Source organism: Eleutherodactylus coqui, chromosome 2 (assembly GCF_035609145.1).
Source record: "Eleutherodactylus coqui strain aEleCoq1 chromosome 2, aEleCoq1.hap1, whole genome shotgun sequence".
Taxonomy (NCBI): domain Eukaryota; kingdom Metazoa; phylum Chordata; class Amphibia; order Anura; family Eleutherodactylidae; genus Eleutherodactylus; species Eleutherodactylus coqui.
Window position 1 is genome coordinate 207,393,185 of NC_089838.1, and position 18,183 is coordinate 207,411,367.

At 44.3% G+C, this 18,183-nt stretch overlaps 1 protein-coding gene across 2 annotated transcripts; it reads right to left on the bottom strand.

Moving 5' to 3' along the window:
* Nucleotides 1-3,752: 3,752 nt before the first annotated feature.
* On the bottom strand, nucleotides 3,753-15,950 carry ADPGK (ADP dependent glucokinase). 2 transcript variants are annotated; one of them, XM_066592343.1, is made up of 7 exons: nucleotides 15,401-15,950; nucleotides 11,750-11,975; nucleotides 10,083-10,145; nucleotides 8,901-9,021; nucleotides 8,618-8,814; nucleotides 7,000-7,098; nucleotides 3,753-4,697 (listed from the first exon to the last, which is right to left on the bottom strand). In XM_066592343.1, the coding sequence occupies exons 1-7, from the start codon at nucleotides 15,625-15,627 to the stop codon at nucleotides 4,158-4,160; spliced, it is 1,473 nt and encodes a 490-aa protein (XP_066448440.1). In that variant the 5' UTR covers nucleotides 15,628-15,950; the 3' UTR covers nucleotides 3,753-4,157. The 2 variants fall into 2 exon arrangements, with proteins under 2 accessions (XP_066448440.1, XP_066448439.1); XM_066592342.1 differs by having other exon boundaries at nucleotides 3,753-4,700.
* Nucleotides 15,951-18,183: the final 2,233 nt, after the last annotated feature.

Genomic DNA, 18,183 nt, shown 5'->3' on the forward strand with positions numbered 1-18,183 from the left:
CTGGCGGGTCACATTCAGGTTAGGGCCTGCATGTGCCTCCATGTCTTCTGAGGGGACCGGGCAGACAACAGAGGGCGAAGTTCTCCTCTGTTTGCCCTCCTCGGTGGGTTAACAGGGAGAGTGCTGCCTCCCCGTTATTCCCTAGTCTTTTGGCAAAAAATGAAAATAAAAAATAGTCTCTGTAGGAGAGACAGTCTGCCTCCTACGACACGAAGCTAAAAGCTGAGCTGGCATGATGCTTGCAGGGGGGTATAGCTAGTGGGAGGAGTTAACACTTTTATGCTTTGTGTCGCCTCCGAGTGGCAGAAGCTATACCCAAGGTCAGAGCTGTGTCCCCCAATGATACAGACGAGAAAACAAATCTAATCCATGAAGCCTGCAAATTACTGGATCTGCTGTAAGAGACCATAGGACAAGCTTGAGGTGTCTTATGGAGTCCATGCCATGACAGGTCAGAAGTGTTTTGGCAGCAGAGGAGAGACCTGCACAATATTAGGCAGGTAGTTTTAATGTTACATTTATTACATTATGTCATCATGAACTAGTGAGCCCAAGCCTCATATAGAAAAGTAAATAAAAGCAGTTAAAACGCAATTTGGTAAGACACATTTTTATTACTTTTTTTTTTTTAAAAAGGAAAAAAGTTACAAAGTACTATAACAAATATGTTACAAAATTAGATGTCCTCTTTGAGCCAAAGAAAACAGAGAGAGAAAAAAAAGACATAAGGACAATATTGTGTAACCAGTTATGTGAAAAAAGTTATCAGTGCTTCCACTTGGACTTAAGACTTCAGGGCAGGGGCCTATATGCTCTAGACACTGTAACACCCCCACTGTCCAACAACAAGCTGCTCCATTGCATTGGATTCACGTATTCCCTTAATGCACACTACAGTAATGGGCTTAGTTCCTGATATTACTGTCAATGTTTCATCACGCGTGCACAGATTAAAGGGGCATTCATTTTTATTTTTTTTTAAACTAATGAGCTATGGTCTGACTAGGCCATCAGTAGTTGATGAATGAGGGTCCACCAATCAGGACTGCCGTCCACCAGTTGGTCATCCAGCCGGCTGTCAGTGCGGCAGGATAGACGTCATCTTTAGTTGTCATTGCAGGAAGTGGGAGTGCTGTGCTTCTATACTATTTTTTCTCATGGTCAAGAGGTCACGTCCTGTCCTCATCAAGAGAGAAGCAAAAAGTGTAGAAGCATGGCGCTCCCACTTCCAGCGGGCTGGATGATCAGCTGATGGACAAGTCCTGAGAGGTGGACCTCAGTCGCTCTACTACTAATGGCCTGGAATACACATTTCAATCCCATTCTAGTTGGTCGTCTAGGACCTGCTATTTAAAGACAGCAATAAATAAAATCTCAAATGCTTTTGGTATAGAACTGCAACAGTATAGTCAGTATAGGTTAAATTGAAGTTATCCCTGCAAAAAATACAAAGAAAGAACAAGGAGGTACAAAAAGACTTACGTCTGTTAGCTAGGCTGGAGAAACAGCCACAGTAAAAAAAAGGGCAACACAATACAGAAAAGGCATAAATATTTTTGGTCCCAAGAAAACTTCACCAGAGCTTTAGAGATGGATGCAAGTAAAACCAGGAGGTACGGTGGAGCGTAGAACGGCCAACGAAGAGCAAAACAACATTTCATCATCACAAGTAATGTTCAGGTTTCAAAATCCCAGAGATAAAGTGTAAATATTCAACTGCTCCGCCATGTGCTAAGGCTAGTCATCCGGAGGCATGGAACCACAGGAGCCAGCATGCGATCGCCAAGACACGGTGTGATTCCAAACCAATGGAAGAACCACATTTTACTTTTTTCATATTACAGAATTTAGTTTTCACGATGCCTTTATGTTATGCAAGAAATAGTAAAACTGATTAGTTAGAGCTCTTAATGTTTAACAGTTGTTACTAGTAACACATTTTATTGAATTGGGATAATCTCACATTTACTGCAATTTTGTGATTAGCAAGGCATTTGGATTATACTGTATTAGGCAACAGAGGCTATACGTCTCAGATCACATAACATTTTGGCCATACAATTGAGGAATCTATGGCTCAATTACAGAGGAGTGCAGAAAAATTGCATCACATGCCCCATTCAGTGTTTGCTGCTAAAAACCGTAAGTAAGCAGCATAATAATATCTCCATGAACTGTAATAAATAGGAAAAAAATTAAAATGGACTTAAAAGAAACCCATTTGCAACAGTTTCAAGTAACTTACTTACGGGTTTCAGTACCAAACACGGAATGGAGCGTGTGATGTATTTTTATTTTTTTGCACACCTCTGTAATATCCCACAATACTTTTGGCGTACATTATAATTTTTTATTGCAAATAAAGGGGAAAAAATATGTATATTTTTTGATCCTACTAAGTGTCAGTGGGCAGAGGCACTACAGTGTGCTGTACGTTTACATATGTCTGTACAAGGTGTTGGAATCCGGCAAAAAAATCTTTTGTGGATCTGAAGTTATTACTTGGCTATGTGGTCCACTTAATGGTACGATACTACAGATGTTAGGTTACTGCATGAACAACAACTCTAAAATTCACCAGTAGGCTGGTCTAAGGACAGGCTCATACGAGCGTAATTTAATAGTGTATTACGCGTGCATAATATGTGGTGAATGGAGCCAATGAAATTACATTGATTGTCATTAATCCATTCTCAATTGTTTATATACTTTGCGTATAACACACACGTAAAAAAGAACGCAGCATGTTCTATTTTACTGCATATTACGTGCGATAAAGTCCTATTGTTCTGTATGGGCGCATAATAAAAGCTGTACATATGCAATTACATTGCGAATGTGTGGCGTTTATATATGCAAAGTCACTAAGAGACAAAGCAGGACCAAAGAAAAAAAAAAAAGGTAAATTCATGGCGATAGGCTGGCTCACACAGCGATAAAAAGCTGTGTTATACACGCATTTTACCACATGTTTGTGTGAGCCCGGCCTATCACAGCCAAGTTTTAGGTTCCACATTAAAGCTGTAACATCCAGCCCTCTGATTCTACTGAAGTGGACTTCAAACACCAAAGAACTCTTTTTCACATGAGAAAATCATGTAAAATATATGCATTACGAGATGCAAAAGTCTGGCATGAACATGCACCCCAATCTTTTGAATGGGGTTATATACAGGAGTGACTTTTTTCCAGCTTCATGGCGTCTGTGTCCCATTGGAACGCCTCACTCTCTGTATTAAATGGGGCCGGTAAAGCCACAAACGCATCGCATCTGTGGGGAAATTGCCGATTTCCAAGTGCGATATCGGGCCGAGTTTCACAGCGCGATATCGCACTTGCCCCTGTGAAATTAGCCTAAGGGTGTGACCCCACAGCGTGTAGAAAATCCACATCCTGATTTAATGTGGATTTTCTCCTTGAATTCATTAATTGCATTGCGATGAATGAATTCAGCGGTGAAAATCCACTGTATCTCCACAAAAATACGAGCATGCTGCAGATCTGAGAATCATAACCTGAGAAGCACGAGTATCTTCCGCTGTGGATTTTTTTTTTTCTTACACGTCGTACTGCAAATTGCTGCAGAATTTCCCCTTGCAGTAATCCCGCCGTGTGTGAACACACCCCAATACAACCCTATGAAACTGGTGTAGGGCTACTTTTACAGCCGTAATATGGCTCTAACCGGAGCCTTAATGAAAAAAAAAACCCCAAAAAACGAGAAAGCTTTCTCCCCCCCCCCCCCCCCCACAATTTAATCCGATAGGTTCTGATTCTGCTGTTTCAAATAGGTTTGTCAGAAATGAAGCGGAAAAATGTCTCTAATAAAACATGATTGCCAAACTTTGGCTACTGCTCGACCCTCTGATTTACTAATATATGGCCAATTTTATATTTGGGTAGAATTCCTCTAAGATTTGGAATGCAAAAAGTTATTTTATATATAGAATAAATTACATATTTATCAATGTGTAACATTTGTTTTAACATTTGCTAGCACCTTAACTAGCACATTTGGATTTCCTGACCCCTATGAATAGGGAATGATATTAAACTGTACAAAAAAAGTATCCGGTAGCAACAAGATGTTCAAACAGTTGCCTCGACACTGACAGCAGCAGTTGTCACCTGTGTTCCTATAGTGCAGAGTCGTTTCCCTACTGAGTTTTGGACTCCGAAAACAACAGCCCCTCTGCCGAAATAGCATCTCCTAACCCTACGGTCCTGGTCGGATCCTTGCATATCAGGACAGGTGTAAAATGGAAGGTGACTCCTCCTTTACGCCACACGGCTACTGGTTCGCTAGCACTGATCCTAGCTGTGGAACCAGTCTCTGTTTGGGATGTAGAAAACTCCAAGGGACATTTAAGTGTTACCCGAGAAGGGTCGATGGTTTCACTGGCACATGCCTGAGCTCCAGCGACCCGTGCACCTGCAGCTACTGCAGAAACTTGGTTTCCCCAAAAGCCTTCAATGGTGGCAATGATATGATAGGCCAGAGTATGAAAGTGGATTCTGGTAAGACCAGAGCCTTCACTACCAGAACCCTGAAGGATCCAAAACAAGATATCACTCACTACACCGACATCGGGAACTCCGGACCAGGCAGACAAGGTGGAATGAGGGCCATTTGCTGACTGGGTCAGAAACAGTAGTTCTTGTTCATTGAGTCCAAGAGAACTAATCAGAGGGAAGACCTGCTGACCAAGAGAACACAGATATGGAACGCATTATAAAGAGACACAAAACTCTTCTCACTACATTAACTTCTCTCATTCAGGGTTAAACATTTATGTAACAATCTGTAACCGTGTCATGTAACTGGTTCTAGTGAAAGCGGATAACATTTACAGCAGTGTCACAAGGTTTTATTGGCATCAGGCTTGTGTAATTTGCACAATGTAATAAAACAGAGAAATAAGCATTATTCTGAAGTGTGGGTCTACAGCTACTGTATACATATGTAGCGTGGGGCTATTGAATATACTGGTGTTAGTACAGTGGAGTTTCCAGGCAAGAAGTCACTGTAGTACATCAGATGAACAACATGGAAAAGAAATGCACAGGAAATATAAGTCTTACAAATTGGGCACCAGGTGTTATCGTGCATTACACCTTTACTATGGTCATCAATAGCAAGATTATAATCTTCTCTCTACATTAACCCCTTAAGGAAATATTTTTTTTTTTTGAGATTTATGTTTTTTTCTTCACACTTTCAAAAACTATAGGTCTTATTTTCCCATCAATATAAGTATCTGATGGCTTGTGTTTTGCAGGCCGAGTTATATTTTTCAATGGTACTATTGAAAGGTTATCCTGACTTTTATAATGGATGACCTGTCCTTTATTGATCAGCGGGGATCCAATTATCACTAGTTGAACAGCGGGGATCTGCTCTTGTCTATAATGAGAAGCATTAAGTGTAATAAAGTGCAGCTCTCATTGATTTCATGGAAGTGAAGCTACTATGAAAAATTCCAGCCATGACAGGTAATGTCCAGCCCCTCTGTACCGACAGCAGGCTGGATGCTCAGCCACGATCACAAGCAGTGGATCCTCGCTGATCAACTAGTGATGACCTATCCAAAGGATGTGTCATCCGTTAAAAGCTCGAAATACTCATTTAATGTACCTTTTTGTTAAATTTCTAAGTGAAATAAAGGGTAAAAGAAAACCAATTTCGCCATCTTTGAGGTTGGAGGGGTACAGCATACACAATGAGGCTTATTTACTAATACTATTTAAATGTTAGACAGAGCAAACTTAGGCTGGACAGTTTTAAAATGTACCAGATATCACATTAGCTCTGCTGAATGATAAATTTGTTGAGTTTTAAAACTAGTCCAAGTTTAGATCACCTATTAGTTGACTTAGTTTACACGAATTGGCACAATTCGGCACAAATCTAGGCCACGTCACTTAATGGGGTGTTGAAAAGGGTCTAAAAACACATAAATGTGAGAGAAATCACAATTTTTCTTGGAGACAGGTTGACCAGAAAAGGGCAAATCTGGCAGTTTCCAACTTTCTTTTCTGACGACGTTCATTGTGCAGGATAAATAATGTGTCAAATCGTATATTTATGGATGCAGAAATACCAGATTTTTTTTCCCTTTCAACAATATGGAAATTTATTTATTTTTTTAACTTTTAATATCCTTGATTTTTTTTTTTTTTTTTTTTTTACACAATAAAATTTTTCTTTTTATCCCTCCTTTTTTTCAGTCCCCATAGGGGACTTGAACTTGCGATCATTTGATCACTTATATATGGAAAGTATATAGTATTACTGCTGGCATTTTATTAGGGCAGGACACAGATATGTTTTAATTTGCGGAAATACATAGCAGCCCTGGGGAGCCATGATAACTGAATAGCCCTTGCGATCTCATCGTGGGGCTTGTTTGGAACCTTTGAACTCTGATCGGGGCATTTAAATGATCGCAGCCATTGTGGGCGGTGGTCAGCTGTCAAAGATCACCTGTCGTGTATGATGCGAGCTTGGCTCCTGGACCCACTCCATTCAAACCTCGCTACCAGAGGGCATATGTGTACACCCTTTAGCATCAAGGCGTTAAATAAAACAATTGTGGGAAACTAAGGTCTACTTTAACCAACACTTAAGGTTCCGTCTCCTATTCAACCACTAACTGCTGGGGGACACGTGGTCACACACTGAGAAATATACCATTAAAGTCCTACCAATACATCGGCAGATCTGACCATAATGTTTGTGGTCTAGATCACCACCAATATTTTGATTTAACTACTTAGCTAAAACCAGCAGGAATCCTTTATGTGCAGCACCCTGGAATTAATGGGTGATTTTAATTAATGAAATAAATATTACTGGCAATTTATGCTTTTGCTGAGGTTTTGCCTTAAGAGAAACCATCAATGCAGCTACAAGCGTATACATCTTCTATAACATATTCTATTATGTATCACTCTACACAACTCCCACATGCTTCATTTTTCTCCAAGCTCAGTGGTTACCTGGTAGATGATTCCTCTCATCAAGTCTCCATCCGTCATACTTGCCAACTCCAAATGAATAAGGATATCTGAAGGAACATCTGACAAAGCACTGGCAGCCTAAAGATCGTTCCAAAGAGAAATACACTTGATCATAAGTATTCATTAGTCTCTTAATTGTGCATTAATAACCATTCTGTTTTAAGAGATTTTTACCATGTACTAGTTAAATAGCTAAAACTTCTTTTAGGGTATGTGCACACATGGTGGATTTGCTGCGGATTTCCCACAGGAGAAAATCCACACTGTATGGTGCCAATTTGCCATGTGTTTCACCACCACACCAAAATCCGCACTATTTTGATGCAGAGTTAATCTGCAGCAAATCCACCAAGTGTGAACATACCCCAATTCTTTCATTTCAAGAATGATGTTGGTATCCCATTTTTCCAGAGTCGATCCCAATTAAAAAAAAAAAAAATTAACACACAAGGCGCTGCTGCTCCTTTTATTTTATACAAGAGGGAGAATGTAAGAACAAAAAGCCACTGTCGCTGACAGTTGACCTGAGGCTGCATAATTACCCAAGCAACTGATTAACCAAAGCATGAAAAAAAATAAAACATAAAAAAAGACCTCCCTGAAATACTAAAATATTAGGACATGTCCATATGGCACAGAATTTGCAACTAAGTATCCGCAGCACAGCATGGAACTCGGTGCGGAATTTACCCCTTCATTTGAAGAGGTGGAACCCACACTGCAAATCTACTGTAGTTACTTGATGTGCTGCAGATTTTAATTCTGCACCACATCAATTTTTGCATGGATTTTTGGTGGATTTCATCTGACATGCGAGAACCAGATTTTAAACACTAAGGCCTCATGTCCACGGGGAAAATCAGATCCGCTGCGGATTTGGGCTGCGGATGCACTGTAATTATCTTTTATTTTTCATGCGGGAGATCAATTGAGCTATGTGCTCTATGAGCTCCCGCACGCGTGATCCGCACCTAAATGGAGCATGTTCTTTTTCTTTCATGCTCCAGAAATTTTTAAATTCACTTTTATTGACCATCCGTGGGTATTTATTTACCCGCGGGTGGTCAATGCATTCCTATGGGGCGCGGATCCGTGTGCGGGAAAAACGCTCCGGATTTTAATTCTTAATTTGCCCGTGGACATGAGGCCTTAATCACATTGCTGCTACTGATTTTTGTGTGTTCGGAAAGCCAGCACGGAAAATCTGTGGCATACTCTTAGGGTATTGGTGGTCATCAAGAAGTTACATTTTTGTCTGTGAATATGAATATTAAGGGGCATGACTGATACATAACTTTTTATATGAACTAATCAATGAAATAACAGTAAGAAATACACAACGTAAGCAGGATTAATGTAGACTGGTAATTTTGAGTTGCCTGAAGCTTCTATCCAAGTGACTTCTCATTTAAGTCCCAACTATGGTCTTCAAAATAGAAAGCAGAAACCCTTGTGGATCTGAAGTGTGATTTGTCCATAGACTTCAGTCCAAATGAAGTTTCCAGATCACTATCGCCTTTCTCCTTGCAGAGAAGGCGTAACATTCTCAAGAGTGAACTTCCTGAAAAACAGAAGCACATGGAAGCCATTATCTTACCTCATGTAAACGACTGGCTCTCTTTTCCTGACTTAATCCCTCCATCATATGCAATCCAGAAAGTACCAATAATTTTGGCTGGAAGTCTTCCAGGCTTGAAAGTAAAACCTCCAATGATGTCATAGCACCGTTAGATAAGTCATGGGAAAAAATGAAGCGGCTAGCAGCTGGCGCATGACCCGAGCCCCACTGCTCTCCTGAAAGAAGATCATTTTAAGGTCGCTTTTATCTTATGTGTGCAGCATTTATACAATGAGTAATTACACATATGCACAATCTTTACCAGCTTTGTATTCCAAGATCAGATGGTATTCATCCTGCCCTTGTAATGAGGCTGGAGGTACCAAGATCCGGTCATCTAGCAGTTCATGAAGTTTAGGGCCTACAGGGCCACAAAGAAGAACCTGTAGTAGAAATAAAAAATAAGTACTTCAAATCAGAACTATATTTCTCAGACGTAAAAATTACAAAATACCAACCGATATATTGCTTATCACAATTTATAGCATTATTAGTCTGCATGCAGGTCTAATCCTCGCTATCCTACAGACCAGCATCAGCACGTTTAGGACTAGTGATGAGCGAGCATACTCGCTAAGGGCAATTGCCCTTAGCGAGTGCCTGCTCGCTCGAGAGGAAAGGTTCGGGTGCCGGCGGCGGGCAGGGAGCTGGGGGGGGGGGGGGGGGAATGGGGAGATCTCGCTCTCCCTCTCTCCCCCCACTCCCCCTGATGACTGCCGCAACTCACTGTTCCCCCGGGGCCGGCACCCAAACCTTTCTTCTGGAGCGGGCAGGTACTTGCTAAGGGCAATGCTCGCTCAAGCAATTGCCCTTAGCGAGTATGCTCGCTCATCTCTATTTAGGACGTTAGAACTAAGGCCTCATCTGCACGAGCGGGTCGGATTCCGCAGGCAGAAACCCGCAGCAGAATCCAACCCTGCCCGCGGCTGAGGACCATCAGTTTCCCTATGGGCGGCTGGAATTGCGGATCTTCTGCAAATCAAATCCGCCCGTGGACATTGGACCTTAAACTATTCACTCAAAAGGCTAAGCAGTGCAGCCATCAATCAAGAACTGGTGAGAAATAGTAATACGCCTTAGAAGAGGATCTACTGAACGGGAGTGGGTGTTTGTGTGTGCATACAGCCCCCTCAGCAAGAAGCTCCACTAAGTTATGGTCTTGGGTCATTATTCAGTGAGTGCAGGGATTCTGACAGTGTAGTAGCCGGGTATAGGGAGAAACAGGGGTCTGATAAGTGAGGAGAGTGAGGAAAACATACTGGAAATAAGTTTATCTTCTTAGAAACTACTGAGGTTTAGAAAACGCTGTAGGCAAACATTACAAGAGTGATAAACTGTTGAAATAATGTATTAGTCAATTGTGCTCCAAATGTATTTTTCTGGCGTGAGTATGATGTTTGTGACCGTGTAGGCCAAGTACTGAGGAGAAGAACAGTCATTTTACCTCCATATCCGGGTGGCTGGCCAATCTCTGAGCGATAAGAGCAGCATTTCCGCCAACGAAATGCTAAAACGGGGGAAGACAAGACTGATATTAAAGTCATAATGAATGATTCAACACAAAGGCCCTACTCAAATCTGTGTTGTCGTTTCCATTGTTCTGCCCTGTCATAGGCGCAGAACAGCAAAAATGGCTGAAGTGCTGAATGCGGCACGCTGTGGACACATGGGGAGGTGACTATAATGGAGTCTGTCGGGTTTCCGCCATGCAGCCCGGTATTTTACTGAATAGCACAGCACGCTGCACTAATTTATACAGAATTTACCTCCAATGCAGATTTGTACAAAGCCTAAGACACGAGGGCAGAAAAATAAATCGTAGCATGGAACGGATCCATTTATCTTTTGAAAACAGACAGAATGACCTTTTACGTTTTCAGGCGCTTTTCTGATCTACTGTGAGAGCTGGCCAGTGTAAATACACAAAAACATCATCCAAATGGACTGTATTCACAAGATAGGGGATAACGTTGATTAGTGAGGGTCTAAGTGTTCTCAAAACTGATGGGGGTCTGACTGCTAGGACCCCATCAATCAGAACGTAATCCCCTATCCTGTGGAGAATGAAGGCGGGGGGGGGGGGGGGGGGGGCGACTTCCTATGTTGACAGAGCTTCTTTAAATCTATTCAGGGTTTTAGCTTGTGTGTGTAAAAAAAAGACAAAGAACTAATACACACATTAGGTTAGAAAGTTGTAGAACATTTTTCTAAAATAATCAAGCTTTTACACAATACTGGATGACCCCTTTAAACACTTAATTCTACAGGACATACATTTACATCCTGGAGGTTCGGGATTTCTATGGAAGGGGGCTGTGGGTTGATCCCACTCCATGCAATGCGGGTGCCGGCTGTTTCTTACACCCGCCCCCATCAGCTCGGATAAGTAGTGCCGCTGATCAAGCTTATAACCCTTAAAATGCGGCCTTCAATTCTGACAGCTGCATTTAAATGCCCCGATCAGTTTGGGCGTCCCGTACACTCCCCCCCCCCCCCCTCACCCCTCACCATCTACGATGAGATCGCGGAATTCCACGTGGTTGCCAGGGGCCTTCTGTAAGGCCCTAGGGCTGCCATTACAGATTGCCTGACAGATAGGGGTATAGTGCAACACTCTGGCATTACATCATACTGCAGCTTCTTTTCCCCTATGGGAACTTAAAAACAAAATTTAAAAATTTGATTTAAAAGTTTTAATTAATAAAAAAAAAAAGTGTAAAGTTTAAAAGACAACCAAAAACCTTTTGCCATATTTATAATGAAGGGATCTAAATAAAATAACTGACACATCTGGTATCGCTGCATCCGTAAAAGCCTGATCTATCAAAGAAACGTGTTATTTATCCCGCATGGTGAACGCCGTAAAAAAATAAATAGGAGGGTTTTTTTTGTTTTGTTTTTAAAGAGGAAGGAAAAACCGAAAACGGAAAAAAAGTGATGTGTCCTTAAGGAGTTAAAGGTAACATGTTATCTGAAAATAGCCATTTTCATAATAAACCCCAACATAGCTGTGAACGTATGACCTGATGTTTTACTCAAAACTACCACCCTAGCAACATAAAAAAAGATGACGCCCTAAAGAAATCACATAGATGGCATAGACGGGCTTACCTTGGCATCTGGGTTCTGCGTGGCAGTGTGCGAGATGTGCTGAAAGCTGTCTGCATCACTATAGAAGCGTTCAGCGGCGGCTCCGCGCTGCATGTAGTGCAGGAACGTAGTAGCCAGCTCCTCCTGGGAGGTGAGGACCAAGTGGTCTCCTCCAGACTCGGGGTGAAGTCCTAGAGCTTGAAGCAGGCCTACCCCGGAGACCACCACGTCTACACAAGCATTCACCCTGGAAAGACACTGTATATTAAGACCCCTTTCACACAATTGTATTACGGGTGCACTCCAAGACTAGAGGCATATTTAGGGTATAAATTAACATCTGCCATATGGACCAACCCCAACACCATGCACTATGGCCCTCTTATCAGTAGGCCTTTATGTGAAAGAGTAACCAAATTATATGAGAGAAATAAAAATTCCTGCAACAATTACAGTAAATTCCACAAAGTCAAGACCGGGCCGAAGGCCGTAGAAGCAGCGGTGTGCCGTCTACCGGCACACAATCTGCAGCAATGCCAAGCAGCTCACTACAGTAGGCCACTCACATTGTTGTACTGATGGCTGCAAAATGGAAATCTGCTCTCCGTCCCGGGGGCTCATTCTACACCAATGTTTTATTCAGACGCAAGTCTGTGATTGGTTTTTTCAGATAATTTGTAGCCAAAACTGGATTCTAAATCATGCGTCGCTTTCACTAGACCGTATATATGTTCTCAGAGCGGATGAATGGGGTGCAAAATAACCCATTTTGGCCCATATTCACACAAGAGGGTAGGACGTACAACGTGTGGGGCTCCGAGAACACGGGGCGGTGTGCAGACTGTGCCCAGACAATGGCGTTCTCTATGTGCCACTTCGCGGACAGCACACGGATGTACAGTCGTTCACACTGACTGCACCAATGAATGTACCAGAGAATGCGAACGACTAAATGATCGCTGTTTACACGCAACAATGTGTAAATGAACGAATGAGGAGTTGTTTACCTGTATGAAATAAACAACGAATGACAGTAGAGCAAATCCTCGTTTGCCATTCAGTCGTTGGCCGCGTTTACCCTCAACGATCAGCATTCAAATTCGAACGATCTAACAACTTTTGGAATGATAATGGTTCCGTGTAAAAGGGCCCAGATTTACTGAAATGTGTAAAAACAAGCAGGACAAAAAAAGTGAATCCCACTAAAGAGATTAAATATCCTATAGGGCTCTACTAACAAAATAAGCAGTGGCCCCGTGAAGTACCCTCCAGCAGGTAGGACATGTATAATATGGGACGTACAGGTCTAGAGTGCTAATAAATAATCCTCACCACAACTTACAGACGCGGCCATGGAAAATAGGAAGGATGTAATAGAAAGAATCAGCAATACCCAAAAATCCAACTTGAAATCATTACTCAGGTAAGTGGCGCTGCTACAAGAGAGTACTAACGGACAGACTTCAGCAGGCAAATGGAGGGTACAGCAGGTGGCTCAAATCATTGCTATGCCCTCTAGACGTCACGGCGGTAGCAGGGGGCCCAGGGGATGCCATGAGGTCAGCCGGTGGCGTGCGGTGCTGGAGTTGCGTCACCAGATGTTTCCAGCCACTTTGGGCCAGGCTGTACTCAACTGTATTAGATGTGGTAGGACAGTGGCCCAAACTTATTTAACCCTTTAAACCACACTGAGTACCCATTTTAATGTCCATTTTTGCACCTGCTTTTTGATTTTTTATGCCATTCCCAGCTGTGTTCCCCTCGGGGCGCCAGTCTGCAATATTATTAAAATAAGTTCTCCTCATTAAAAGGAGTTTGCCAGGACATAAAAAAATTTATAAAGGGCTGAAATTAAGAAAAATTGCATGCTCCCCTATTCCCTCGGGTCCCCATCCAGTACCGCATTCATTGTGCATGTGACCGCTCAGCCGCTCACAGGCATTAGTGGCCATAGAGGAATCACTGCTGACGCCTGTGACTGGGCATGTACGCACGTCTTCGGGGTTCTGTGCTGCGGACACCGGGGGTGCAGCTGGATAGGCGAGTATTCAAATTTTTGTTAAAAAAAAAAGTTCAAATAATGTTCCAGAAAACCATCCTAAGGGTGCAGTCACACGACCGTATATCGGCTGGGTTTTCACGCCGGCCAATATACGGCATCTCTCTCTGCAGGGGGAGGAGGCTGGAAGAGCCGGGAGCAGTGCTCTGAGCTCCTGCCCCCTCTATGCCTCCTCTCCACCCCCGTGCACTATTTTCAATGAGGAGAGGCGGGACGGGGTCGAGCTAATTCCCGGAACTTAGCCCCGCCCCCATTCTGCCTCCTCTCATTGCAAATAGTGCAGAGGGGCAGAGAGGGGGGCGGGAGCTCAGAGCACTGCTCCTGGCTCTTCCAGCCTCCTCCCCCTGCAGAGAGAAACGTCGTATATCGGCCGGCGTGAAAACCCAGTAGATATACGGTCGTCTGAATGCAGCCTGAGGAGGACTACCCACTACAGCTCTTTTTCACTGCGAAATTCGCAGCGTTTTTTTTCTTCAGGGGTCTATGGGACTTGTTAATGTTAAAATCGCATCGCGCAAAATTGCAATTTTGTGGTAAATTGCAATTTTGCCGTGATGCGTTTTTAATATTAGAAAGCCCCAAGAACACCTGGGGAAAAAAAAAAAAAACACAGCAAATTCGCAAACGCTAGTGGGTAGTCACCCTAAATGACGAGAAAAAAAGAGAAAGTGCAGAATAAGCCAACCTCGGCATCATTAGTGATTTTGACATCTTAGGAAAAAAAGCAGCCAACTTTCTCAATATTTCTGTCCCAGTTCTCCTCCATCATTCCCTGAACCAACTTGCCAATTGCAGGGTATTGTTAATCAATAACTCTGTAAGGCGGACCTGGCCCACAACTGACTGGTCTGCCTGCACAAATACTCGGATTCGCCCAGAACACTTCTGAAGCATCCGGGGGCTTCACACTAGTATTAGGGGGCTTCTAGTTCAGAATGCACTGCCACGGCATGCGAGTGTCCCATTCTTATTCACGCACCCGTTGACTTCAATGGGAGTTTTAAGTTACATCAATTTTGGTCCCCTTCCGGTTCCCCACAGATTGCACTCGGTGACACTTCTGGGCTAAAAACACAAGAACTGATGTGAAGCGCTCGCACTCTCGCAATGAAATCCGTTTGTTTACGGACCAAAACCACTCCTGCCGACGTGAGTAACAAGCGGTTATATTATACACCCCAAGATAGTGCATGGCGACCGGCGGCACGCAGCAAGTGCGCAAGGTCATTACGATTCTCGCGGGCGGCACACTACAAATTCCGCTCGTGTCAAGCCGTCCTTAGGACTTATTCACACGGCCATTTTTCCATGCGAGTACGGTCCACTGAACTCACACGTTAGCAACATCCGAGTCAGAAGGTGTGAACAAGATTAGTTTTTAATGCATGTAACTATGGCGACCGTATATAAAAGCGCAGCGGCAGGGAAGGGGGCTGCTGTTCTTTTTAGTGTGCAAAAAAGATGGACGACCTGAAAAAGCAAAAACACATTAAAATTGCACACAAAAAAGTGGTTTGTTTTTCAGGGTGTGAAGAAGGTGTCAGTAAATGAGCGGTGCGGGGGGCCTTGCGGGGGGTGCGGACGGCCGGCTCTACAACGGACATGCTGCTCACCCCACAGCCACCTTCCCCCAGTGCCGGCTGGGCGCGGTGATCAGCTGGTCCCAGGCGGCAGACAAGGCTTCTTCCAGTGACGGGCTGGAGCTGCTCCCTCTGGCGGAGAGACCCTGCAGGGAGGACGAGAGGTACTGCAGAGCGGCCTCGGGGAGCTCCGGCTGGAGGTGATGGATCAGTCCCACGGTGAAGGCCAGCAGGCCCACGCACAGGGCTCTGGCCCACATGATGGGAGTTGGGCCGCTAGATGAAGGCGCCCATGCAGACCTCACGGAGCGGTACCGGACAGCGAGAGCGCGCCCGTCACATACTGCCTGCTGCCCACGTGACGCGCACTGCTCGCTGACTAATGAATGAATGCCGGGTCTGTCCGGCTCCTCTGCTGGCTGCAGCTAGTGACGTGTCGTTCAGGCAGGAGCCGGCGCTCTCGGCGGCCAGTGAAGGATGTGATTGGCTCCTGTCAGTTGTGTAGGCTCCGCCCCCGCTGCCGGCCGGGACCTTCGCACTTCACTGGTGTCTCAGGGGCAGCAGCCAACTCTGTTCTCCGACTACTGTGGGGGAAAGGACCTTCCGTGATGTCATGAGCATGTGATCGGTCATGTGACGGGGAGGAGTCAGTGAGTGGGCGATGTTGCTTGCGTGTCTCTGTTGTGCAGGGAAGTCATTCTCACTGAGGGCCACATCAGCCTGCTGGCCGCGCACAAAGGGCGGATTGTCAGCCCGTATAGTGAGGCGTGTTGGGCCGAGCCTGTTATGGGCAGCGGGAACACAAGCCGTTCATCTTCACAATACGCAGCTGTCGGCCGCTGCGGGGATACTCCGGAAACCTGCATGTTTGCGGGATGTGTGTGCAGCATTACAATGGGCCCACCCGCAGTCTGTTTACGTGTGCAAATACGCAGGGTATCTGGGCACATAAAGACATGCGCAGTGGCCCCAAAACGGGTGTAAGCGTATTTTGTGCAAATACACCATGTATTTGTGTGACTGAAACGCGCTTAGGCCTTTGTGAACAAGTCCTAAAGTGACCCTCGTGGTTACTGCAATAGTAATGGTGACCCCCTATAGAGGCCCCAGTAGTAATAGTGACCCCTAAAGTAGACACAGTAGTAACAGTGACCCTCGTAGTGGCTTCAGTAAGAATAGTTACCCCCTATAGAGGCCCTAGTAGTAATAGTTACCCTCATAGAGACCACAGTAGTAATAGAGGCCCCAGTAGTAACAGTGACCACTATAGAGGCCCCAATAGTCATGGTGACCCCCATAGTGGCTTCAGTAATAAGTGTTCCCTATATTGGCCCCAGTAGTAATAAGTGACCCCCATTGTTTTCCCAGTAGTTATATCGACCTCCCTGTTTGGGTGGTTTCAGGCGATCCCCCTTTCCTGCTCTATTCGGGCAGCATGAAAGGGGGATCTCCTGGCCAAATGACCCGGCCTTATGATGGAACCAAACTGCTAAACAGACTCCATTGACTATAATGGGGTCCGTTTGCTGTTTGCTCAGCCGCCCGTGTTTTAGCCTTAAGAAAAAGTGGTACATGCAGCTCTTTTCCTTCTGGTATTTTGTGTCGGATCTGAGATGGACCCTCTGAACAGATGTGAGACCACCCTAATACTGTGGCTGGCAGCCCGTCCTACTTGTCTGGATGTGGATAGTTTGTAGCGCTGTAAACAATAGCACTGACTGTGCTCAAATCAAATACTCCAGATTTTGGAGCCATATTAGTGTGGGAGGAACTACTTGGGTCTTATCCTTCAGACTTTTTACTGTCCTTTAAAAATACGCACTATTACAAGAAAGGGTACATGGCGTCCGGGCAGAAATAAACAGCGCAGTGACAGATCGCCATATTCTATTGTGCTAGGAAACTACATGGAGAAGTTAGAGAGAGGCTGATGGTCTGCAGAGAGGAAAGCACCAGCCGTAGAACACAAGATGAGTGACATTTGGAGGCATTTTCATAACGTTGACAACATAATAGCAGCTCTAAACGCAGAAAGTATCATAGTGAAAACCCACAGCAAATACGTAGTGGCCAAATCTGCAACTAAGGCCGGTCTCACAAGGGAGATCCAGATTCCACATGCAGGAACCCACGGCGGAAATCATCTCTGACCATAGCCTGCGACCCCACGTACCTTCTTTTCCTGCAGATGACTGCGCACGCTCATCGTCGGTCATACGCAGTATATCCTGCTCAATCCCTAGGCGACGGCGCTGGTGCCTGCGGCCTATCTGCAATTACAATTGTGGAAGGGCTGTGGATCAGACGTCCTCCCTTGACTTCAAACGAGGCCATCCACGTGGAACCCACAGAAAAATAGAGCATGCTGCGATTTATTTTTTTTCCACTCGCAGAAATCGCTATTCGTTTCTGCGAGTGCGAAGGAAAAAACAAAAGTACATACCCTTCAATACATGCCATTTGCTGCGGATCCTCCATGCGGACGCACATTCCGCAATGGAAATCCAGTCGTGTGAAACCATCATTAGGGCTCCTACCCACTTGCATTTTTTAACGCTGCGATAGTGCTACGTTTTTTAACGCGAATGTCAATGGGACTTTCTAATGTTAAAAACGCATCGCACAAAAATCGCAAAGTACAAACTTGCGATAAGTTTTTAACATTTGAAAGTCCCATTGATATTCGTGCTAAAAATGTAGCGATATTGCAGCGTTAAAAGAACGAAAGTCGGTAGGAGCCTTTAATGAGGCAGATTTGGCTGCGGTTTTTGAAGTGGATCTGCTGGAATTGAAGCCTTGTAATTTAATCGTTGATT

What these genes read in the sequence shown, in the direction of transcription:
- ADPGK (XM_066592342.1), bottom strand. Translation starts at nt 15,627, where the DNA reads ATGTGGGCCAGAGCCCTGTGCGTGGGCCTGCTGGCCTTCACCGTGGGA. An exon ending in CGCAGAACCCAGATGCCAAG is followed by an intron (nt 10,146 to 11,749) that starts GTAAGCCCGTCT and finishes CCCCCGTTTTAG; the next exon opens with CATTTCGTTGGCGGAAATGC. An exon ending in GAGCCAGTCGTTTACATGAG is followed by an intron (nt 7,099 to 8,617) that starts GTAAGATAATGG and finishes AACGATCTTTAG; the next exon opens with GCTGCCAGTGCTTTGTCAGA.